Below are 26477 nucleotides of genomic sequence, written 5' to 3'. Positions count from 1 at the left end.
AATGCATGTTTGCCTCCCAATAAGAAGGGGTCATCATTGTTATGTATTTCATAGTCCTGATCTACTCTTGAGTACTGCTCTGTACACACTTAGTATTCGTATGTTTGCTTTTATAGTAGTGTCTCACATGTTTACATTCATGGCAAGCACTACATTTTTTAAGTAATGACTAATACAATATGGTTGCTTAAAACATTTTAGCTCTCATCCGTAAAAATAGCCCAAGAGCGAAAGTGGTAGATATTTGGGTTTAAAATAAAAACAGCTGATGGGTCGAATGTGCATTTTATACGTTATTTATTTCACTCTCTTTCACCACCCATCACCTTCCTTCAAAGAGTTTAGCCTTCCAGTACTACAGCTGCAGTCACTGATATCATTGCGAAATACATCTGACTCTATCGTCAAAGAACACAATACAAAATTACACATGACGGAGCGAGATGTATTACACAAGATTTAACACTGTAAATATACTACCGGTTTGAGAGCTGTATATTTAAGCATTGATTTATTATTTGTTATATCTGTACATCAACAAACTAACAGCCTGCTTATCCTCCTTAGAGCAAGAATTGGAAGGAAAAACATGCACGTTCACTCTCGGCGATAACGACTTTGCTAACAATGGTAACTGCATGTAAGTGGCACAATAAACGGTGTCCGATGGGTCCGTCGTTCGGTTTCGTCACATATCGGATTTGTCCAGAACACTTCATATCGACTTCCCCGTTTTTTGATTTCTGCAAACGCCTGAGACCTAGCAGTTGTACTATCAAAATTGCGTGGTGAAGTTAAACGTTGCAGTTTGCGTTAGTAGCGCCGAGCGCCGATTACGTTAGCATTTCCCTCACACGCCTCCGCCCACCGAAAAGACTAATCTTGTCATTTAGATTTTTGTTCATAGTTTTCAGCAGCTGTTTTTGAAAAATGTCGGCTTTTTTTACCGCAGCTGATGTGCTATTTCTTCAGAACGGAAGTCTTGTGATTCCAGTCACGTAGACACCCCTCAGTGCAATCGGACTTCCTCTTTGTACCATCTATACTAAATTGTTTCACACAAATAAAAAGAATGTCTGGACGTCATGAAAGCTCATAAAGCAGTAAGACACCTTCACACAGTGAAAGTAAATTTAAGTTCTACTACAATATCAAAAGATCAACTTCAAATATTTACCGAAAATCTCCAAAAAATATAATATAAAAATATCGGCCGTCAATATTGCCATTTCGATATCGATATATCGTAGAAAGTAAGCTACCTAAATAAATCGATACTTTGGGAAAAGGAATCGATATATCGACATTTTATCTACAGTCCTAGTGTGTGTTTGTGTGTCTACCTTAAGGTTACATTTAAGGATGGTCCACTGAGACACAAGATTTATTCTAGAGGTACACAGAGTCTCTAAGCTGCTGGCACATATTAGTTTGCCAGATAGTCACCATGGTTGTCAAAGCACTTGTTTCGTCGGAAAACAGGTATACTGTAACCAGCATTAAATAAATCAGGGTCCATGTGTAGGAGTCACTTAGCAACGGCCTGCTAAAGTATAAATGGCTTCTGAAGTAACGACCGGTCGTAGGGTTCCTCAGTAGACCGAAGACCTGTCAAATCGCTTCGCGTGGTATCCAGTCCGTTTGGACGACGTTCCAATGCATTCCATCGGAAAATCTGAACAAAATCACCCTTCTTCGTAGCCAACTGTGGTCGGGTGTTTTCGTGCAGAAATACGACACCTGTCGAACGTAATCTCAGTCCTTTCCTCCGAATCGCTGTCTGCAACCGTTCCAGCGGGGCAATATTAACGCGTGTTCCCATTGTATTCCCCCCCCCCCTCCTTCCTTCTTCCATCTATTGTCCACATTAAACAACGTCCAGTCCAAGTAATTAATAAGCAAAGTCTTTTATGAAGATTTGAAAGGAGCGAAGATTACAATAAACTTTGAAATTTACTTAGCTTGTCATGTTGAGATAGCTCCATTTCTTCCTGTCGGCGGTCTGATTCTTGAAGCTGAAAATCTAACATCAGGTCCTCACTGTTGGTTTGAACCAAATAAATCGCAAGAATGTTGTTATAGAATTTTTTTACGTATATACATTTTCCACAGATTTTCTCACGTTTTAGTATATCATACAGTGCTTTGATTTTTCACATTAACGAAACCGAAATTACATCGTTCACACCTATTATAGAAAAGACGTCCGATCACAGCAGAGGCAAGCTTATGACTTTCACACTCTGCGGAAATAACAATGTTCCAGACGGTTTAAAATTTTTCTTAATAAATGAATTCCTACTAATTTTCGTTACATTATAATTTCTATTATTATTTCATAAATTAATATGGAAATAAACGTAGTAAACAGTACAGGATAATTATTAACAGAAATATTAAGTGTGCAAATAATTGGTAATTTCAAATGTTTCTGAAAAATAATTTTAACTGTACATTCTGAACCAGTATTTATCGATTATAACATCGAAACTAAAATATTTTATGAAGTAATTACTTTTCATAAATTTTAGATTGAAATATAAAATACTGTTTATAAGGTTATATGAAAGTTTTCAGAAAAACAACTGAGATAATACCGACCTGTCCAATATACGAAAAGTAATACTGGTATCGACAACCACTGTTGAGGCAAAGTAATGCTAGAGATGGACGTCCAGTTACACCATGGGTGAGGATATAAGCCAGTAGCACAACCTGCATGTCCTGAGTAACTATGACAATACCTTTATTGGCCGATACTGTTATTTTGAATCTTGTCAGGGGAAAAGGAGGGTGTGTCCATGACACCGACATTATATTTGCCTTAGTTGCTACAATATGCTCCTACGTTTCGTCCCCTGTGACGATTCGGAACACGAATGAACTTGCGCTCCTACTAATACAGCAAGAAGTGCTGGCGAGACAACACGATTCGCTTTGTTTCACTCTCATCTGACAGGTAAGAGTTGCTGCATGAATTCCTCTGGTAGTCCGACGTATTATGCAACATATCGACTGCCCTACCAATGATGTTGAGTTCATGTGCAGTCTGCCACACACGAATGCTACGACTGCGCTGAGATAAACCTTCGACCCGACTTACGTTTACTGACAGGAATAACCAAATGACAACAATCAACTCAGTCAGTAATACTTTTACGTATCGCTTGGACTATTATTCATTCATTCTTTCATTCAGTCATTCATTCATTTCCTTCAAGTGAAACTGTGGCAGCAATCGAATCAAAAGAGATCCGTATGGTCCGTTGTAGTTCTGCATATTGGCTGAATTATTCATCATTTGATAGCAACTAGTCTGTACTCTGTTTGTCGGCCAGTCTGAGTCTTTTAGGCGTTTTCCCAACAATCGTCTAGACGAATACTAGAGTGGTAAAGCGTTCAGAGAAAACTGACGAATGTGACAAGCATGTTTCGTGAAAATAAGCTTACGACAAGCAGCAGGATATGTTTGAAAAGCACGTGATTAATTCCCCAGTTAAGAAAAAAGGTATCCTCTAAGCTTGCTGTTCACATCACGCCAGTATTCATCGAAAAATAATTATGGGGAATGGGTGCGAAACAAACTAGAGGAAAGGACCAGGGCCTCAGCAATTAATAAGAAAAGTCTTTTATGAAGATTTGAAAGGAGCGAAGATTACAATGAACTTTCAAATCTACTTGTCATGTTGAGATAGTTCCAGTTCTACCTGTTTAGCGGTCTGAGTCTTGAAGTTGAAAATCTAACATCAAGTCCTCACTGTTCCTTCAAACATAAATTTGTAAGGTAATGCCAGTTATTAAACTGTTAAAAACTAATCAAATATTGATACTTAAGGCCAGAAGTGCGAAAAATTCCTATTTCCATAAATAATACAGAAATTCTGAAAATAGTTCATTTTTAGACATGTACTTTTCATTTAACTCTCTTTGAAATAAGGTATGTTGCATGTCTTTAAAATGTTGGCAACCCTTGTCATGGATCACGTGTAACCGAAAAGGCTGAACAAGTATCTAAAAGGAAACACTCCTATCGGGAAACTGAGTGAAAGCTTTCATACAGCTACTGACATAGCAGTCAGAAACTTGTGTCAGCCGTTTGTCTCGCACTGCGTGAAACCAAAACCATTCGCACCCTGAGAGTAGGTGAAAAATATGCTTATACCTGATCATGGCCGCAAAGACTAGTTTCATCCAGTTGTATCTTTCAACTGAAAAAAAAAAAAAAAACCGACTGAACGGAAAAAAAACAGTCGACTGGACGATTGTGCGTTCGCCATACAGTTAGAGGCGTTTGGTCGCGGTGACCTTTGATCTCTCACACGTCTATTCAGCCTCTATAAAATTCCTCCCACAAAACCACACCTTTTTTTGTGACCTTATACTCGCTCTGTAGGCTTTAACTAGATGGTGATGAGTTACACCTGGGAACGTTTTCTTTGAAAGCAAAAATATTATTACACTTCACACTTTAATCGGCGACTACCCGTATCAGTCAACCCCTCCACTTTGAAACTGTACTACGGACGGCTACGGCACAGCTACCTCCATCTACCGGCAGCATTTGAAAGCTTTGATCATCTCCTCTATCATGGAATTTAATTCTCACGGGGTGTTTTTATACACGTGAGACCTCTTGTTACATAAAATGATGAACCATCCTCGCACAGCACAACAAAAACTACGATAATCAAAGCTTTTATCCTACCGATACCATTTGTCTTTGCTTAACAACGATTTCTCTCTTACAGACTCTCTTGCCTGAGCTGTTTGCCCATTATCCAACGCAGACGTCCATCAAGACCATGTGCCACTTTATGCAGCTCATGGCGTCAGGTGAGATTTAGCATAACAAAGTCAAGTTTTTATATTTTATGTCGTATTTCTGAACTTGGGAGGTAGACGTTACTGTGCTGACCCAGCAGCGATGGTGTTTTGGAAGTCCTTTTTACCTAGATACACACTCCGAAAGTCAGCGTATGGAGCATGGTGGAGGGTAGCTTGTACCACGTCTAGTCGTTTCCGTTCCTCTCCCACTCACAAACAGAGCGAGTGAAAAACGACTGTCTAAGTGCCTACGTACGAGCCCTAAGATCTCCTGCCTTCGTAGTCCTTACGCGAAATGTACGTTGGCAGCAGTAGAATGGTTCTACAGTCAACGTGAAATGTCGATCCACTAGATATTCTCAGTACTGTTTCGCGAAAAGGATGTCATCTACCATAAAGTCATTCTCATTTGAGTTCACGAAGCATCTCCGTAATACTGACCAATCGACTGAACCTACCGGTAACAAATGTAGCAGCCCCACTCTGAAGGGCCTCGATGTCTCCCTTCAATCGACCTCGTGGGGACCCGAAACACTCCAGCAGCACTCAAGAATGGGACGCACTAGTGATCTACACGCAGTCTCCTTTACAGATGAACCACACAGTCTTAAAATTCTTCCAGTAAACCCAAGTCGACCATTCACCTTCCCTACTACCGTTTTTAAATGTTCGCTCCATTTGATATCGCTCGGCACTGTTACGGCTAAGTATTTAATCGACATGGACACTACTTATTCTGTCCACCAATACAAGTGGATTGTTTTCCGACTCATTCCCATTAACTTACTTTTTCCTACATCTAGAGCAATATGCCATTCTTCACACCAACTAGAAATTTTGTCTAAGTCTTCTTGTACCCTCCTACAGTCATTCACCTTCTCCCCCTGCACCACAGCGTTGTGAGCAAACAGCCGCAGATTACTGCCCACCCATTTTGTGAATATAGCGGTCCTATAACACTTACCTTGGGCGCTTCTGATGATACCCTTATCTGTGATGAACACTCGCCGTCGAGGACTACAAACTGCGTCCTATTACTTAAGAAATGATAATTAAGTCAAGACCTTAAGCTGTCGACAGGCGTTGATATACATCAACGGGGACAGTTGAAAATGTGTGCACCGACCGGGACTGGAACCCGGGATCTCCTGCTTATATGGCTGACGCTCTATCCATATGAGCCACCGATGGCACAGAGGATAGTGCGACTGCAGGGATTTATCCCTTCCACGCTCCCTGTGAGACCCACATTCCCAACTTAATGTCCACACACTATATTCGTAGTGCCCCTGCCCTTTACACTCATTACTCGCGGCAAACAATCTTACCGAGTCCCGTAAGAGTTCGGGCAACGCGTGTTCCTCCAGCACAGAAGAAACGTGACCGGTTAGCCTTAACTGTATGAAGATGGTATCTGTTCTTTCGGACATGTCTGAAAGAACAAATACCATCTTCATATAGTTAAGGCTAACCGGCCAGTGACCTTCTTCCGTTTTGCTGGATGCACACGCATTGCCCGAATTCTTACGGGACTCGGTAAGATTGTTTGCCGCGAGTAATGAGTGTAAAGGGCAGGGGCACTACGAATGTCGTGTGTGGACATTATGTTGGGAATGTGGGTCTCACGGGGAGCGTGCAAGGGATAAATCCTTACAGCCGCACAATTCTCTGTGCCATCGGCGGCTCAGATGGATAGAGCGTCTGCCATGTAAGCAGGAGATCCCGGATTCGAGTCCCGATCGGGGCACACATTTTCAATTGTCCCCGTTGATGTATATCAATGCCTGTCGACAGATTATGGTCTTGATTTAATTTTCATTTCATTCTAAGAGAGCTGCGTGGTCACCGATGGTATCTGTTGTTTAGGACATGTCCGAAAGAATAGATACCAGCTTCATATATTACTTAAGAAGTCTTCGAGCCGCTCACTTAAAGCATCGGTCGTGCGAAATACAGCTTGTCCCTTTCTCCCGTGATATACCGAGAACTATAGATGAAGGAAGGATAACATGCAGATTCCATATTTCTAGATATCGGAAGAGCGTTGGACTCGGTTCCCCACTGAGGGCTGTCAACGAAGGTACGAGCATACAGAATAGGTTCACAGATATGTGAGTGGCTCGAAGAGTTCTTAAGTAATAGAACCCAGTGTGTTGTCCTCGACGGCAGGAGTTTTCATCAGAGACAAGGGTATCGTCAGGACTGCCCCAGGGAAGTGTGACAGGACCGCTGCTGTTCTCTGTATACATAAATGATTTGGCTGACAGGGTGGGCAGCAATTTGCGCTTGTTTGCTGATTATACCGTGGTGTACGGTAGGATGTCGAAGTTGAGTAGGAAGACACAAGATGACTTAGACAAAATTTCCAGTTGGTATGATGAATGGCACCTTACCCTAAATGGGGAAGAATGTACGTTAATGCGGATGAGTAGAAATAAGAAACCAGTAATGTTCGGATATATTATTGCTGGTGTTCTGCTTGACATTGTCAAGTTGTTTAAATAACTGGGCATAACGTTGCAAAGCGAGATGAGGTGGAACGAGCATAGGAGAACTGTGATAGGCAAGGCGACTTCGGTTTATTGGGACAATTTAAGGAATGAGTGGTTCACCTGTAAAGGAGACCGCATATAGGACGATGGTGCGAACTATTCTTGAGTATTGCTCGAGTGTTTGGGATCCAGGTCGGATTGAACGAAGACATCGAAACTATACAGAGGCGGGCTGCTAGATTTGTTACCGGTAGATTCGAACAACACGTAAGTGTTACGGATATGATTCGGGAACTCAAATTAGAATCCGTGGAGGGAAGGCGATGTTCCTTTCGAGAAATACTTTTTAGAAAATTTAGAGAACTGGCGTCTGAAGCTGACTGTCAACGCTTCTACTGCCACCAACATACATAGCGCGTAGAAACCACGAAGATAAGCTACGACAAATTAGGGCTCGTACGGAGACATACAGACAGTTGTTTTTTCTTCGCTCTATTTGGGAGTGGAAAAGGAAAGAAAATAACAAGTAGTGGCACAGGTACTCTCCGCCACCCACTATACGCGACTTGCAGAATACCTGTGTAGATATAGATGTAAATATCTGGAAACGTACGCTCGTAGCTTCGGTAACAGTCTGCAGTGCGGCACAGTGTGATACGCTTTCCGATAATCTAGGATTATGCAATCTGCCTTATGCTCTTAATCCATGGTTAGCAGAAAATATCATGAACGAAAAGTGCATGCTGAGTTTCGCACGAGCGATACTTTCTAAATCCGTACTGATTTGTAGAAAGTAGCTTTCCATCCAAATGAAATTTCAAACTCAGAATAAGTTCAAGAATTCTGTGAAAGCTGTATTCTCCAGCTTTCAAGGCACGAATTCAAAATTTTCGAATTGTCTATTTGGCTGATAGTTATGGAGAGACTTGTACGATAATTATCGTGTTCAGGCTGAAGGAAAAAATCCCAACTTACAGGCATTAATATTTGTTTAGTTACAGTCATTTATTTTAGACCTGTTGATCACGTAGCCCATAAAACTATATGATAATTACTAAGCTTTCTTTCCTAATTATAATGCCCGATTTCTGGCGGCTGTGTTTTCGTATCCTCGTTGCCGACATCATCTTACCGTAGTGACACAAATAAGGCCCCTAAGTGTCCTGAGACTATTGTTGTATGAATTTTCAGTTAACTGCACATCATTTGAACTTTTGTAGTATATTTGATAAAGTTATTTATTTTCTTGGTATTAGCACAAATTAATCATTATAGGTCTAGTTCGCTGATGACATTGTAATTCTGTCAGAGACAGCAAAGGACTTGGAAGAGCAGTTGAACGGAATGGACAGTGTCTTGAACGGAGGATATAAGATGAACATCAACAAAAGCAAAACGAGGATAATGGAATGTAGTCGAATTAAGTCGGGTGATGCTGAGGGAATTAGATTAGGAAATGAGACACATAAAGTAGTAAAGGAGTTGGGGAGCAAAATAACTGATGATGGTCGAAATAGAGAGGATATAAAGTGTAGACTGACAATGGAAAGGAAAACGTTTCTGAAGAAGAGAAATTTGTTATCATCGGGTATAGATTTAAGTGTCAGGAAGTCGTTTCTGAAAGTATTTGTATGGAGTGTAGCCATGTATGGAAGTCAAACATGGAGGATAAATAGTTTTGACAAGAAGAGAATAGAAGCTTTCGAAATGTGGTGCTACAGAAGAATGCTGAAGATTAGATGGGTAGATCATATAACAAATGAGGATGTATTGAATAGAATAGGGGAGAAGAGGAGTTTGTGACACAACAAAACCCGAAGAAGGGTTCGGTTGGTAGGACATGTTCTAAGGCATCAAGGGATCACCAATTTAGTATTGGAGGGCAGCGTGGAGAGTAAAAATCGTAGAGGGAGACCAGGATATGAATACACTAAGCAGATTCAGGAGGATGTAGGTTGCAGTAGGTACTGGGAGACGAAGAAGGTTGCACAGGATAGAGTAACATGGAGAGATGCATCAAACCAGTCTCAGGACAGAAGACCACAACAACAACAACAACAGGTCTAGTTTACGTAAAAATTATTGTTGAAAAAGTCGACCCGGTGTCAGACGGATAAAGGGTAAGAATCCTAGCATAAAATATGATGTTTTGCGAGGTGACTATCGGAAACCTCGGTAAAATGCAGAAAATGAGCACATATGTGCCAACAAGACTTCTGATGGTTATCTGAGGGTGATAAACAGTTACATCGGGATAGAAAAGGGAAGGTAATATAAGAGATATAGAAAATCCCTTCATGTAGTTAGTGTTTGATAGAGCACTGAATTACCTGACATCAAGGAAAGCAGGAGGCGTCTGTTTTATGGAACTTTGGGAGATAATGGCGCAGAATGGTGTTTGAACAAGCGAAATAAATTTCTGTAACTAATGACTTAACGTAAGATCCCCAGAAATACGAATTAATGTAAGATTTCCAGAAAAGTAGTATCATCGCGCTGTAAAAGAAAGAAGGAGCGACTGAATAAGGAAACTATCGAATGATTAGTCTGCCACTTTACCATTTTCCTTAAGGAAATTTCATAGGAAGAGACGGAAAAAGTTATGTGTCGTTATTTGTGACGGTAGCACTTTTTTTCTTCGTGGAGTACGTGGTACGTACAATACGCCACCTTGCAACCAATAGAAGCAGTGAAGGGCACTGGCTCATATAGTAATTATAAAGCCTGCTCGATTTGCATTTTCTATCATCACACTAGCATGACGCGCGGAAAATGTGAAGGCTGCAAATTCCGATGCACGTCATCATCAAATGTATTTCTGAAATGAGTGACAAGAGTGGGAAAATATTTCGGCAGCCTACTCGCACGTCAAATGAGCTGACAGACGCCCCTATCACCACTGTTTGAATTCGTGTCGATTCCGAAGCGCGAGGAGCTACGGGCGAGTGTGGGTGTTTTTTTCGGAGAACGCGATAATAAGTTCGGGGTTTCACTGAGCGACGTCAGAATGCCTCGTGCGCACGCCACCTGTCGTTGGCATCAAATATTTTCATCTGCGGCTGAATAATTGAAAGGCCGATGTTGTCGCTCCGTACAATACCTGAGCGCTGCGTCCCGCCCCTGCACGAATGCTTTCTGTTCAGAGCGAACAGTGACGTGCTGCGACACCCGCCCTCTCTGCCCGTGCCGGTTCTCTGTCCTCCAGCCTTTCCAGTGGTACTTAATTATTCCTACGATTTCTGTTTCCCTTATCTTCCGATTCTAATTTTGAGAGACTGTATGCAGATAGCACTTTCAAAGCAGTTTATCCGTTTTATATGTTGCATATAAACTCAACAACCAAAGAAATTGGTTCACCTTCCTAATATCGTGTAGGACCCCCGCGAGCACGCAGAAGTGCATGGAGTCTGAAGTAGTGCTGGAGGGAACTGAAACCATGAATGATGCAGGGCTGTTCATAAATCCGTAGGAGTACGGGGGGATAGAGATCTCTTTTAGACATCACTTTCCAAGTTATCCCACATATGCTCAATAATATTCGTGTCTGGGGGTTCTGTGGCCAGCGGAAGTGTTTAATCCCAAAAGAGTGTTCCTGGAGCCAGTCTGTAGCAAATTCTGAACGTATGGGCTGTCGCATTGTCCTGCTGGAATTGCCCAAGCAATGGGAGCAGGTAATCAGACTGGATTCTTATATGCGTATCACCTGTCAGAGCCGTATCTAGACGTATCAGGGGTCCCGTATCACTCCAACTTCATACGCCGCACACCATTACAGAGCCTCCACCAGCTTGAACAGTCCCCTACTGACACGCAGGATCCATGTTGTTGTTTCCGTACCCGTACACGGCCCTCCGCTCGAAACAGTTTGAAACGAGACTCGTTCGACCAGGTAACGTATTTCCAGTCATCAACAGGCCAATGTCGATGTTGACAGGCCCAGACGAGACTTTAAGCTTTGTGTCGTGCAGTCTTCAAGGGTACACGAGTGGGCCTTCTGCTCCGAAAACCCATGTTTCGTTAAATGGTTCGCAAGCTAACACTTGCTGATGGCCCAACATTAAAAAATGCAGCAGTTTGCGAAACGGTTGCAGTTCTGTCACGTTGAACGATTCTCTTCAGTCGTCTTTGGTCCATTACATGCAGGATATTTTCCAGCCGCAGCGATGTCGGAGATTTGTTTCTTCACCATATTTCACCATACATTCACGGTACACTCGTGAATAGGTCGTACGGGAAAATCCCCACTTCATCGCTATCTCGGAGATGTTGTATCCCATCGCTCGAGCACCGAATACAAGACCACGTTCGAACTCACTTAAATCTTGATAACCTGCCATTGTAGCAGCAGTACCCGATCCAACAAGTGTGCCAGTTGTCTTATATAGGCGTTGCCGACCGCAGCTTCGAAATTTGCCTGTTTGCGTAACTGTGTATTTGAATTCGCATGCCCTTACCTGCTTCTTTGGCTCTGTTATGTATATGTTGCATATACTGTAGTTCAGCCTATGTGATGTTTACCAACTCAGTCATTCGACGGTCGAACAAGTGAAGTTGTAACTGAAGTGGTGCAGTTGTCTGACAGCGAATTCGGTTTATTGGGCGCTTCGCATTACTGTATATTAATTTTCTACGTATGATGTTAGAGTGACTTCTATGTCACACCTGCATAATAAGCGGTATCTGTTCGGTGTTGCGCTCATAGTTGAGCTTAGTGGACAGGAGGAGGAAGTGTCAGTAAACACTGTGAGAAGGAAGGCTTGCGGACAAATAGCTCTGACATGACATTAAAATTCCAAGATCTCAGTTAGTTGGTTGGTTGATTTGGGGGGGGGGGGGACCAAGCATCGAAGTCATTAGTCCCTTCAGATTAGGGATGGATGGGGAAAGAAGTCGGCCGTGTCCTTTCAAAGGAACCATCCCTGCATTTGTCTGGAGCGATTTAGAGAAATCACGGAAAACCTAAATCAGGATGGCCGAACGCAGGTGTGAACCATCGTCCTTCCGAATGCGAGTCCTGTGTGCTAACCATTGCACCACCTCGCTAGGCATCAATAATTGTTGAAAGCGAGGGGTTAGAAGCGTTTATGTGATCTGGACAGGTCATACTCAGACCAAGAAGTAAATACACCACTGGCCATTAAAATTGCTACACCAAGAAGAAATGCAGATGATAAACGGGTATTCATTGGACAAATATATTATACTAGAACTGACATCTGATTACATTTTCACGCAATTTGGGTGCATAGATCCTGAGAAATCAGTACCCAGAACACCAACTCTGGCCGTAATAACGGCCTTGATATGCCTGGGCATTGAGTCAAACAGAGCTTCGATGGCGTGTGCAGGTACAACTGCCCATGCAGCTTCAACACAATACCACAGTTCATCAAGAGTAGTGACTGGCGTATTGTGGCGAGCCAGTTGCTCGGCCACCACTGACCAGACGTTTTCACTTGGTGAGAGATCTGGAGAATGTGCTGGACAGGACAGCAGACGAACATTTTCTGTATTCAGGAAGGCCCGTACAGGACCTGCAACATGCGGTCGTGTATTATTCTGCTGAAATGTAGGGTTTCGCAGGGATCGAATGAAGAGTAGACCCACGGGTAGTAACACATCTGCAATGTAACGTCCACAGTTCAAAGTGCCGTAAATGCGAACAGGAGATGACCGAGACGTGTAATCAATGGCACCGCATACCGGGTGGTACGCCAGTATGACGATGACTAATACACGCTTCCAATGTGCATTCACCGTGATGTCGCCAAACACGGATGCGACCATCATGATGCTGTAAACAGAACCTGGATTCATCCGAAGAAATGGTCTCCGAGCTGATAGTCCTTGCTGCTGCAAACGTCGTCGACCTGTTCGTGCAGATGGTTGTTGTCTTTCAAACGTCCCCATCTGTTGACTCAGGGATCGAGACGTGGCTGCACGATCCGTTACAGCCATGCGGATAAGATGCCTGTCATCTCGACCGCTAGTGATACGATTCCATATTCTGCTAATAGTAATTGGATCTCGAGCAACGCGAGCAGCAATGTCGCGATACGATAAACCGCAATCGCGATAGGCTACAATTCGACCTTTATCAAAGTCGGAAACGTGATGGTATGCATTTCTCCTCCTTACACGAGGCATCACAACAACGTTTCACCAGTCAACGCCGGTCAACTGCTGCTTGTGTATGAGAAATCGGTTGGAAACTTTCCTCATGTCAGCACGTTGTAGGTGTCGTCACCGGCGCCAACTTTGTGTGAATGCTCTGAATAGCTAATCATTTGCATATCACAGAATCGTCTTCCTGTCGGTTAAATTTCGCGTCTGTAGCACGTCATCTTCGTGATGTAGCGATTTTAATGGCTAGTAGTGGATGTTTTAAGAAAAAAATACGCGGTATTCATTGATTAAGCAACTCTTCTTTCTGGCATATACATGGAGTTCCACTACCATAGGCACAGACGAAAGGAGAGAGTAGAGGAAAATTGGCATATACATGGAGTTTCACTACTATAGGCACAAGTGAAAGGAGAGAGTAGAGGAAAATGACACAATCAAATAACATTAACATACATAAGTGCGGAAACGAATGATTCTCGTGATACGGCGTATGCACACGTTCAGTCATGGCACTGTTGAAACTGGATCTTAATTGTTTTTAAACTAGCGTAGATTTGTAATTATCGTTTGTTCAGCTGATACACGTACGGAAATATCTGACTTTGCATCTCTGAGAATAATGGAGTTTCGACTGAGAACATAAAGAAACAGACATTAATTAATCCTCCTACAAATGATAAAGAAATCAATTCTCAAGTATCTGACTGCGAGTTTTAAAATATTCTCTAACAATTCGTAACAACGGCCTTGCAATGCTCATGCGCGCAACAGACAAAATACCTCGTCATGCCACTGCGACTACGTGATGAGTGACATGCTAAAAATATTTCAAAAGCAATACTGCGATCCATGCAGAGTGCAAAGCGTGATCATAACAATGTTTTATTTGTTAGAAATTGAATGATCAGGAGGGGTTTGGTCAACTACCCCTAAACAGTGTAAAAGCGAAAGAAACCAATAAACACTCTAATTTACTACATTCGCAAAGTAGATTATTTAAACACTGATAAAGTTTACACAGACTTTACGTATTCCACTGTGTCTTTACTCAATAAACACGTTTCTGGCCACAGCAAAGATATGTGTATTACTCTCAATTTATGCACACACAAATCTGACAAAATCCCTCCAGTGCGCAAGCAAGTAACAACTACGTGCAACAAAAAGGAAAATTACCAAGAAATCCTCAACTAATAGCCACGTCTCCTCCGGCGCTGCTAGCAAGATCACGGGAGGCTGCGATCCCTCATGTCGCGCGCCTCCTCACCATCGCACCCTGCGTCCGACCACTTCCGACTCCTCTCTACAACTATTGTTCGCACGCTACTATTCGCGATAATAACATCTCAGGCTCAGAGCTTATGTTTGCACACCACAGCAGAATTATTGCCCAACTTTGCCAAGAAGTGTTAACGTCCAGCCGCGCGGGATTAGCCCAGCGGTCATTGGCGCTGCAGTCATGGACTGCGCGGCTGGTCCCGGCGGAGGTTCGAGTCCTCCCTCGGGCATGGGTGTGTGTGTTTGTCCTTAGGATAATTTAGGTTAGGTAGTGTGTAAGCTTAGGGACTGATGACCTTAGCAGTTAAGTCTCATAAGATTTCACACACATTTGAACATTTTTTGTTAACGTCCAAGTTGCAATGTTACGACGCTGTCATTGTCTTAAGGCTACGTTTATTTAGGAACACAGAGAGTAAGGTGTAATTTACACACTGATAAACTGCCCTTGTTTGATTTATTTATCATTCCGGAAGTTCGCCAATACCATGGCCAGCTATGTCCTCCGACTCGAATGCGTTGGATATTTTTTTTGTGGGGACATTTAAATGTTTCAGTTTATTCCAACTCTGCTGATGGCGCTGATGAACCTTGGGAACGCGTTTTAGGTGGCTGTCAGTGGGTTCGGAAAGCGTCTGGGAGTTTTTGAACATCGGTGACGAGACGTGCTGAAGGCTGCCTTCATGTTACCAGAGGCCGCGTGGTGCACCTGTCGGAACATACTCCTCCTGAGCGCATATCTGCAGTGTGGATCCTTGGGGACTCTGTTATAAGGTGCTCATAATCTCGGTCGTCACACGTCGTATCGGGGAAACCATTGGCTTCTGGACCTATGTTTGGATTATTACTCGTTTTATTGTCCTCTACACTTCCCTCTCGTTTCGACCAAATAACAAACACCCTACACATCAATTGTTCCAACTTGTACTCTGAGACACAAAATATATTTAACTGTAAGTCAAATTAGAACGAATGAAGACAACCTGGCAAGGAGGATTTTTAATTTTTTAAATGAAAATAATTGTATTTGGTAATTTCCTGAGTATAGGTGTCTATTTTAAGAAAATCGGGAAAATATTAATGTCATACTACCACCTGGAACTGTCGTCTTGAATTTATATCACACAGAAGTCCCAAACTACACAGCTACAAATTCCAAATACCGTATGACAGGAAGAGGATGAAATATAATGAACAATTCTGAACCACTAGCAAAGATGTGAATTTATTACAAGACAAAAAAAAAAAGGCAGGAGGGAGCTGAGATGGCTAAGAAACATAAGCTGCGATCAGAAAGTCTGCGTTTGAGGGCGTTGCTGCAGTGTAAGTGCGACCCAACACGACTCCGATGCGGGTATATAAGCACCGACATGTAGGCAAGGGGTTTGTGTGGGCTTAGAACGGTAACTTTTTGGGTAAAAACAAAAGTCAGGACCGCAATAACATTTGTTTCTTTAGACCGCTTTCGGCTTATGCTAAAGCCATCCTCAGAATACACAGTGAACGATTGTGGTATCACATGAGAAATGTGGGAGCCGCCAACACCATCCATAAGAGGCAAAAAAATCTGAGGGTGGCTTTAACATAAGCCGAAACCGGTCATACTAAACAAATATTAATCCAGTCTCTTGTTTTTGGGCCGGCCAGAGTGGCCGTGCGGTTCTAGGCGCTACAGTCTGGAGCCGAGCGACCGCTACGGTCGCAGGTTCGAATCCTGCCTCGGGCATGGATGTGTGTGATGTCCTTAGGTTAGTTAGGTTTAATTAGTTCTAAGTTCTAGGCGACTGATAACCTCAGAAGTGAAGTCGCATAGTGCTGAGAGCCATTTGAACCATTTTTTTGTTTTTGGCCGGCCGCGGTGGACATGCGGTTCTAGGCACTCCAGTCCGGAGCCGCGCTGCTGCTACGGTCGCAGGTTCGAATCCTGCCTCGGGCATGGGTGTGTGTGATGTCCTTAGCTTACTTAGGTTTAAGTAGTTCTAAGTTCTAGGGGACTGATGACCACAGCAGTTGAGTCCCATAGTGCTCAGAGCCATTTGAACCATTTTTTCTTGTTTTTGACCAGAGTATAGTACCAGATCGCTGCGCTCCACGGACATTATTGTCTAAATTTATGGAAACTTTTCTGATTGCCACTTATGATTGCCTAATAGACACTTAAAATGTTTCGAGTGTCTCCTGTGAGCAGCCCCAGAACTGAAATCTGTGGCACCCTTGTACAGAGGACTGTTACATTTTCCTCAGAGTGCATGCTCGTCTTCGGCATCAGCGCTGTGCGGTAACGTGGTGTTTCGTGTGCCCACAGGCCGCTTCAGCATGTTCGACCACGGCGCCGAAGAGAACCAGAGGGTGTACGGCAGCGCGCAGCCCCCGGAGTACCCCTTGCACAGGGTGGCGGCGCACACCGCCGTCTTCTACGGGGACAGCGACCCCTTCACCACCGCCGAGGTGAGCTCCGCAACAGCTGTAGGACTCCGTCTGGGAGGTGACTCTGCCACTAAATAACTCGAAAACTGTTTTACTCTTGTTCCGAACGTTACCGACTGTAAAATATACACTGTATGATGAAAAAGTATTCATGTAATAAGGAATTGACCACTAGACGTCTCGTGAGGCGGAACCACGCGTTTCTCCGGCAGCAACACATAGGCCGGTTAAAAGAGCTCACTGGCTTAGGGAGCACACTGTAGTCTGATTAAAATTACTTGCAAAATGAAATTTTCACTCTGCAGGAGAGTATGCTCTGATATGAAACTCCGTATAAGATTAAAACTGTGTGACGGAGGGAGACTCGACCTCGGGACCTTTGCCGGGCAAGTGCTCTACCATCTGCGCTACACAAACACGACACGCTACCCCGGCCGCGGTGGTCTAGCGGGGTTCTAGGCGCTCAGTCCGGAACCGCGCGACTGCTACGGTCACAGGCTCGAATCCTGCCTCGGGCATGGATGTATGTGATTTCCTTAGGTTAGTTAGGTTTAAGTAGTTCTAAGTTCTAGGGGACTGATGACCATAGATGTTAAGTCCCATAGTGCTCAGAGCCATTTGAACCAGTTGAACCATTTGAACCCTCCTCACAGCTTCAGTGGGTACAGTACTTGTCCGGGAAAGGCACAGGTCCCGAGCTCACTTCTCGGTCCGGCACACAGTTTTAATCTGACACGAAGTTTCTTACTTGCTAGTTGACACTTCACGGATTGGAGCTGGATTCTTCCAACCAGAGCGAACGTTTCACCGTTTTCGAACTGCCACAACACGTGATGAGTTCACTTGTAGTTCCTTGTTCCGCTTTCTTTCTTGATGTGTTTGGGTCCCGAATTCTGGGTCTGGTCTTTTTATTTCGCAGTTCACCAGACATGATAATCATACCAAAAACAACACATACACACAACGATCGGAACGAAATACGCATCTTTCATATAAAGCATTAGCCAAACACTACTGGATCTTATCGCACAAGATGCGATTCAGCGTCACATATACAATTATTATCATCACAGAGACCGGCCTACAGCAGATAAACTTCATACGACACTGCATGAGGCTGAACTTTTGAAGGCAGCAAATCTTTGTTGAGAGGTTCTGTAGAGGAATAAATAAAACGCTGTTACGGCAGGTAGAGATGTAGCCCGTGGTGCGTAAGTTACAGTCCTGACGCGCAGAAAGTCATGGATTCGAATCTCCACAGGAAATAATTTTTTAACTTTTTAATCCTTTGTCACGTCATTGTCATTATTCGAGTTCACATCGCTTTTCAACTTTACGCCAAGATATTTAAACGAGCATCTACATCTACATATATACTCCGCTAGCCACCAAGCGGTGTGTGGCGGAGGGCACAGTTCATGCCACAGTCATATTCCCCCCCCTCTGTTCCACTCGCGGATCGCGAGAGGGAAAAACGATTGTCTGAACGCCTCAGTACGAGCTCTAATTTCCCTTATCTTTGAATGGTGATCATGGCGCGATTTAAAAGTTGTTGATGGTTCAAATGGCTCTGAGCACTATGGGACTTAACATCTGAGGTCATCAGTCCCCTAGAACGTAGAACTACCTTAACCTAACTAACCTAAAGACATCACACACATCCATGTTCGGGGCAGGATTCGAAAAAAAAAAATGGTTCAAATGGCTCTGAGCACTATGGGACTCAACTGCTGAGGTCATTAGTCCCCTAGAACTTAGAACTAGTTAAACCTAACTAACCTAAGGACATCACAAACATCCATGCCCGAGGCAGGATTCGAACCTGCGACCGTAGCGGTCTTGCGGTTCCAGACTGCAGCGCCTTTAACCGCACGGCCACTTCGGCCGGCGCAGGATTCGAACCTGCGACCGTAGCAGTCGCGCGGTTCCGGGCTGCAGCGCTTGGAACCGCGTGCCCACCGCGGTCGTCAGTTGTTGATAATAATACGTATATGCTCTACATCTTCTGCGAAGATCGGATTTTGGAATTTAGTGAGCAGCCCCTTCCGTTTAGCGCGTCGTCTATCTGCAAATGTGTCCCACTTCAAACTTTATATGAGATTTGTAACGCTCTAAAAAAAAAAAAAAAAAAAAAAAATGGTTCAAATGGCTCTGAGCACTATGGGACTCAACTGCTGAGGTCATTAGTCCCCTAGAACTTAGAACTAGTTAAACCTAACTAACCTAAGGACATCACAAACATCCATGCCCGAGGCAGGATTCGAACCTGCGACCGTAGCGGTCTTGCGGTTCCAGACTGCAGCGCCTTTAACCGCACGGCCACTTCGGCCGGCGCAGGATTCGAACCTGCGACCGTAGCAGTCGCGCGGTTCCGGGCTGCAGCGCTTGGAACCGCGTGCCCACCGCGGTCGTCAGTTGTTGATAATAATACGTATATGCTCTACATCTTCTGCGAAGATCGGATTTTGGAATTTAGTGAGCAGCCCCTTCCGTTTAGCGCGTCGTCTATCTGCAAATGTGTCCCACTTCAAACTTTATATGAGATTTGTAACGCTCTAAAAAAAAAAAAAAAAAAAAAAAAATGGTTCAAATGGCTCTGAGCACTATGGGACTCAACTGCTGAGGTCAGTAGTCCCCTTGAACTTAGAACTAGTTAAACCTAACTAACCTAAGGACATCACAAACATCCATGCCCGAGGCAGGATTCGAACCTGCGACCGTAGCGGTCTCGCGGTTCCAGACTGCAGCGCCTTTAACCGCACGGCCACTTCGGCCGGCTGTAACGCTCTCGCGATGGCTAAATGTACCAGTCACGAATCTTGCCGCTCTTCTTTCGACCTTCTCAATCTCTTGAATCAGACCAAACTGGTATGGGGCCCATACAGACGAACAATAATACTGGGCGAACTAACGTATTTTAAGAAATTTCCTTTGTTGAAGGACTGCATCGCTTCAGGATTCTATCAATAAACCGCAATCTAGATTTCGCTTTGCCCGTTACTTGTGTAATCTGGTCATTCCATTTGAGATCGTTTCGAATAGTCACACCCATATACTCGACGGATGTTACCTTTTCCAAAAACTGGGCTTTTATTTTATGCTCGTACATTAATGGGAATTTTTCTCTTGTTATATGCAGTAGGTTACACTTATTGAGAGATAACTGCTAGTTATTACACCAAGCCTTTATTTTCTGCAAATCCTCATTGATTTGTTCACAACTTTCCTGTAGACTACAGCATCATCGGCATACAATCTAATGCCGCCGTCTATACCATCTACCAGATCGTTTATGTAAATCATAAAAAACAGTGGACCTAATACGCTGCCCTGGGGCACACCTGAAGTTACGCTTGTTTCTGTTGAAGTCACCCCATTCAGGACGACATACTGCTCTCTGTCTGTTAGAAAACTTTCTATCCAACCGCGTATGTCATCGGATAGACCGTAAGCGCGCACTTTTTGGAGCAAGCGACAGTGCGGAACTGTGTCGAACGCCTTTCTAAAGTCGAGAAATATGGCATCAACCTGGGAGCCGGTATCTAGAGCCTGTTGTATATCATGCACAAAGAGGGCCATCTGTATCTCGCAAGACCGCTGTTTCCTAAAACCGTGCTGGTTTCTGCATATGAGCTTCTCAGAGTCTAGAAAGGTCATTATGTCTGAACACAAAATACGTTCCACGATTCTACAACAAATCGATGTCAGTGAAACAGGCCGGTAATTATGTGCATCCGATTTTCTACCCTTTTTATAGATTGCTATGACCTGGGCCTACTTCCAGTTCCGCTGTTCCAATGATTTCTCGTAGATGATTGATAAGAATGGTACTATATTTGTAGGATAGTCAGCATATAATCTTACGGGGATACCGTCTGGGCCAGATGCCTTCCTGGCGTCTAAGGATCCTAACTGTTTTACAATCCCAGATACACTAAACACTATGTCAGCCATTCGATAATTGAAAGAGGTAATAGTGCTGCAGTCTTCCACAGTAAACGAGTTTATGAAAGCTAGGTTTAGAATTTTGGCCTTCTGTTAATCATCATCCGTTAGATTACCCGTACTGTCAGCAAGAGAAGGTACTGAATTATTTGTTGCATTCATAATTTTACGTACGACCATAATTTTTTGGGGTTATTTTTAGAATCTGCAGATAAAATATTGCTTTCAAATTCGTTAAAAGAATCTCTCATTAACCTTTTCACAGCTGCTTTCATTTCACATAATTTCTGTTTGTTAGCGGGGCAGTGAATACGTTTAAAACGACTGTGCATTGTGTCAAGCAACCCACTGCTAACCCCGTAACGTTACACGATAGTTTATCTTACTCAGTCCCATTAACTCAACTTTTTCTACATTTAGAACGAGCTGTCATTCATCGCATCAACTATGGATTGTGTCTGTCATCCAGTACAGTCCTACCGTCAGTTAGCGACGACACTTCCCTATTCAACACAGCATCACTAGCAATCACTAACAGCTGTCCACCCTATCCGTCGTATCATTTACGTATACAGAAAATAGCAGCAGTCCTGTCACACTTCCCTGGAACGCTCCTCACGATACCCTCCTCACTGATGAACTCTCGCCGTCGAAGACATCGTACTGGTATTATTCCTTGAAAAGTCTTCGAGCCTCTCACATATCTGCGAACCTATTCCATATGCTCGAATCTTCATCAAAAGTCTGCACTGTGTCAAACACATTCCGAAAATCTGCGAATACGCAGTCATTCTTAAACAGACCGTAGGGGCGTCCATTGACTACCATGGACCAGCTAATCTTTGTTTTACGAACTTACATAATGCTCCGGATACGATTCAGGTAACAGATATCGTAAACCTGTTCTACAACCCGAGCATTCGTTATAACTTCACAAAAACAACTGAAACATTTATTCCGCCAAATACATCCTGGCGAAAATTGGTGCTACAATAATTAGCTGCATAGCAGTTAATAGTGGTAGTTATCAAAGTGACTGTATAAGCACGCTACTTTTTAATGTACTCATGGACGAAGTCATAGAGAAGGTACAGGTTGTCAGTTCAAAATGGTTCAAATGGCTCTGAGCACTAGGCGACTTCTGAGGTCATCAGTCGCCTAGAACTCAGAACTAATTAAACCTAACTAACCTAAGGACATCACACACATCCATGCCCGAGGCAGTATTCGAACCTGCGACTGCAGTGGTCGCTCCGTTCGAGACTGCAGCGCCTAGAACCGCACGGTCACTTCGGCCGGCCAGGTTGTCAGTGTTTATAGAATGGGGAACGAAGAAATAAAGACCGTTTGTTCTGCTGACGATGCAGTTCTGCCAGAGAATAGTGAAGATAACCTCCATAAACTTTTACATTAATTTGACGTGGCAGCCAGACTCCTAATATGCACATATCCACGATTATTTCTTTGGAACCAATTAGACGCAAACTGGAAGTAGATAGAAAAATTATTAAGCTGGTAATGACATTTAAATGCCTCGGTATCCAATTGTCCAGCTGTGGAAATGTTGGAAATGAGGCTAGAAAACAAGCAGAAAAAGTAACGTGCCAGGGTATTAAATGATACGATTTGGGAAAATGCATCGGGAAAGATGCAAAGACAAGAATGTACGAAATAATAGTGATACCAGTTATGACTTACACAACTGAGACTAGACCCAAAAAATCAAAAACTATAAGATTTTTAGAAACGACGCCAATGAAAATACTGCGGAGGATTGTAGGAAAGACACTGACAGAGAGAGAAGTGAAAGCGTTAGAAAAGGATGTAAAATGGTCTCCATCAATGAGTGGGTGCATACGAGAAAAGATGAGTGGAACAAACACGTAGAGTGAATTGTTAAACGAAAGATTATTAAAATCGTAGGAAATAAATTACTAGCTGGTAAAAGAAACATAGGCCGTCCAAGGAAAAGATGGAGTGACAACCTCATCGCAGGTTAAGGGATACTGGAGAATACAGGCTAAGAAGAACAAATATTTGGGAATATATTTACTGTTGTGTACTGGGATACGTAGTTATACGCCTGGACATAGGTCATAGTCCTTCGACCGACGTCACAGATATCAACCGTCCGTATGCCAACAGCACTTCTCTGTGACCCGTTGCTTTACAGATTGCGTTTCCCGATAGCTTAAATAAATATCGTGTGATTCCCAGATTTGTCATATCCTTTTGATTTGATGCTTGAGTGTCAGTTTCACACATTATTTAACCAATAAGATGATCATTTATCCCTACTAGGTTTCTGTAGTACCAGTTCCAGACAATCTCCCTCCCCCTCCCGCAAACCATCCCACTCTCACTAATCCCAGACTGTGGACTATGAACAGTGTCCATGAAGAAACTGTCACCAGCGAGAATTTGTTCATGTGTTGGCTGTCCACAGTTTCTACCCACATCCGATCCAACAACTGTGGAGTTACCGTGCTGATAGGTTTAGTAAGTTCTTGAAGATTGCTTATTTTACTGGCATAAACAAGTTCATTCACGTAACACCTAAACGAAATAACTGATTGATGTGGTGTCTAGAGAAACCCGCCAGGGTAGCCGAGAGCGCTAACGCGCTGCTTCCTGGACTCGGGTAGTCACGCCAGCCCCGGATCGAATCCGCCTGGCGGACTGACAACGACAGCCGGTGTGCAAGCCAGTCTGGATGTGGTTTTTAGGTGGTTTTCCACATCCTACTAGGTGAATACTGGGCTGGTTCCCACGTCCCGCCTCAGTTACGCGACTCGCAGACATTTGAACCACATTCACACTATTTCACGATTCGCACTAGACGCAGACAGCTGGGGTACTCTACTTCCGTCCTGGGGGGTATGGGGTGGCGGCAGGAAGGGCATCCAGCCACCCCCTAAAATTAACCATGCAAATTCCGTACTTAACCCTGCCGACCCTGCGCACAATGCGGGATAAAGGCGGTAGCAAAAGAAAGAAAGTGTTGTCTAGAGAAACTAGTACACAGAGCAGGAATTCGTCTCGCGCGAACCACTTTCCTAGAAAAATTCCTGGGGGGTATGGGGTGGCGGCAGGAAGGGCATCCAGCCACCCCCTAAAATTAACCATGCAAATTCCGTACTTAACCCTGCCGACCCTGCGCACAATGCGGGATAAAGACGGTAGCAAAAGAAAGAAAGTGTTGTCTAGAGAAACTAGTACACAGAGCAGGAATTCGTCTCGCGCGAACCACTTTCCTAGAAAAATTTTTAGTGCTGTGGTTTTCTTTACTGCGAAATAAGTGATGCAGTGCTTAGTTGACGCATCACTCCGCACCACATATCAAGCCGGGGACAATTTTGTAGGCGGTCCCGATATCACGTTGATGTTCTACTGCACATATTAGAGAATTATGGTGCCAACTGTTCCAAAGTTTCACTTGTAAGACAGTGTATTTTCTTTCACCCAGGAAACGTGGTTCAACATGTAAACCGCTGGGGCTTATCTGTTGGCAACCGCCTCTATATTATCTGCTTTGTATGGAATGAAGAAATAAATGGGAGAACAGCACGTAATAAAATAAAATAAAAGCATTTTGTACGAAGCCATCGACACGTTTAAAATCGCTAATCATGTAAGCATCTCACTAACTACTCTTTTCAGATATACAGTTAGTTGTGTATTATTCCCAGGCAAAATACAATTTGCCACCACTACAGTTTTTGAAGCACTAAATACAAGAGAAGGTTGTAAAAGCGACAAAATCGACTAACTAATGTTCGACAGAAATAGTGATTTACAACGGTGATCTGCATCGTAGACCACAAAACATCGCCGGCTGACAATAAACGTAGAAAGATAAAAAATTTTGACAGTGGTGATACCGCTTATGCTCTTGCTTTAATGCGTTTTAGGTAAGGGTGTGGAAAATTATTCGCCATTTCGTAAATTACATCAGCGACCTCTCGCAGCCACTGAGGTGAGAAACGCAGATGAAACAACCGTTTATGTTGCGGTTTCCACTCGCGGTGTTGGCAAATGAGAAATACGCGGAATTTTAATTACTGCAGTGTTACAAAAATACTGCATTTTTCGCTTCTCCGTGTTTAGCGCGCTTCCAAATTACCGTCGTTTGCGGTTTTCTGTTTACTGAATTGTAGCGTTAACGGTTTCGACCAGACACTCTGCGAAAGCGAGCAAGTTGCAGTCGGAAAGGCGTTGCTAAACAAGGCTCTCGCTACACAGGAAGCGGTATTTGTTCACGTCATTCCGCACATAACACTGCAGTATTCTATGCATCTAAGTTCAAAGTAAATACGTAATACTTGTTGTGAGTCTTATCAATCTATGTAGTCCGTAATGCAGGTCTCTTCGGCTGATCGATGATTAATTTTACTACTGACTCTAGCATTTTGTGCACTTTTCCGCTATTTCCTTCGTTCTCATTTCTATAACGTTGATCATCGTCCTTTGTCAAACTGACTGACACCCATAGTTGGGGAAGATTATACAGCTCAATTAAAAATCTTTGAATTCGAGTAGAAAGTGGCTAGTCAAGAACAGAGGTATGAGTTTACAGTTTTAGAACAACTGGTACTCAGTGCATAAATAACAGTTAGTTGTGGTTGTATCAACAGGACTACCATTCACGAAACGCTTGGGACCGGATTTCCAGTTTAAAGGAAATTTTATGGGTGTTTTTTTAGAATTTACTCTTAGGGGATCACTCTTCCAATCACGAGTGTTTCAGAGAGCTTCTCCGTCCAGCTTTTACAGTCTGGGACAAACTTTTGACATAAAAGTAGATGTTCAGTTGCACTGCAAAAAATTTTCATGAAACGTGGATGAACAATTCAGACGTACGTGTACAATGGACATCCAATGTGCACGGGCTCACTGTGACATGAACTAAAACTATTTTATAGAGTCTATGGTCTCACAAGTGTTTAAACGTTCACGAATTCCTCATCCATTCTCCAGTGACGACAATAGCCGAAGAGTATTCGTGCGAAATCTCGTGGATAATAAACCACATGACGCGGGTAAAGCATTCCTCGTCCATTGTCAGGTGCCAGCTTGTCAGTAGCCGAGGAGGACTGGTCTGGAAGCTCGTAGATAATAAACCACTTGATTCAGCTGGAAGCTTGAGGAAATTTTATTAGCTTCAGGTCTGCTATACTGTCGCATAGAGACTACGTAAAACTGGACTCCAACAGTCTTTCATTCTTTTGATCATTATCTGTCAACGGCCCCATTTTCAGCCCCTGCCTAAGGCATCAGAGGAGAGCAACACCGGGCAATAGGAACGAGTACTTCAACAGCTCTCACGGGACTGTTCTCCCCCAACCTCCAAGGATCACTGATCAACCCCACCACAGACAGAAAATT

General features: G+C 43.4%; 1 protein-coding gene across 1 annotated transcript in view; it reads left to right on the top strand.

Moving 5' to 3' along the window:
* LOC126195501 (lipase 3-like) overlaps positions 1 to 26477 on the top strand; it is a 174794-nt gene that overhangs the window by 138794 nt on the left and 9523 nt on the right. Inside the window, exons 6-7 of the mRNA XM_049934129.1 lie at positions 4749 to 4833; positions 17026 to 17168. Coding sequence (XP_049790086.1) covers positions 4749 to 4833; positions 17026 to 17168 — 228 coding nt within the window. The remainder of the gene's footprint in view (positions 1 to 4748; positions 4834 to 17025; positions 17169 to 26477) is intronic.

This window comes from Schistocerca nitens, chromosome 7 (genome assembly GCF_023898315.1).
Source record: "Schistocerca nitens isolate TAMUIC-IGC-003100 chromosome 7, iqSchNite1.1, whole genome shotgun sequence".
NCBI lineage: Eukaryota > Metazoa > Arthropoda > Insecta > Orthoptera > Acrididae > Schistocerca > Schistocerca nitens.
This window is presented reverse-complemented; position numbering and strand designations above follow the sequence as displayed.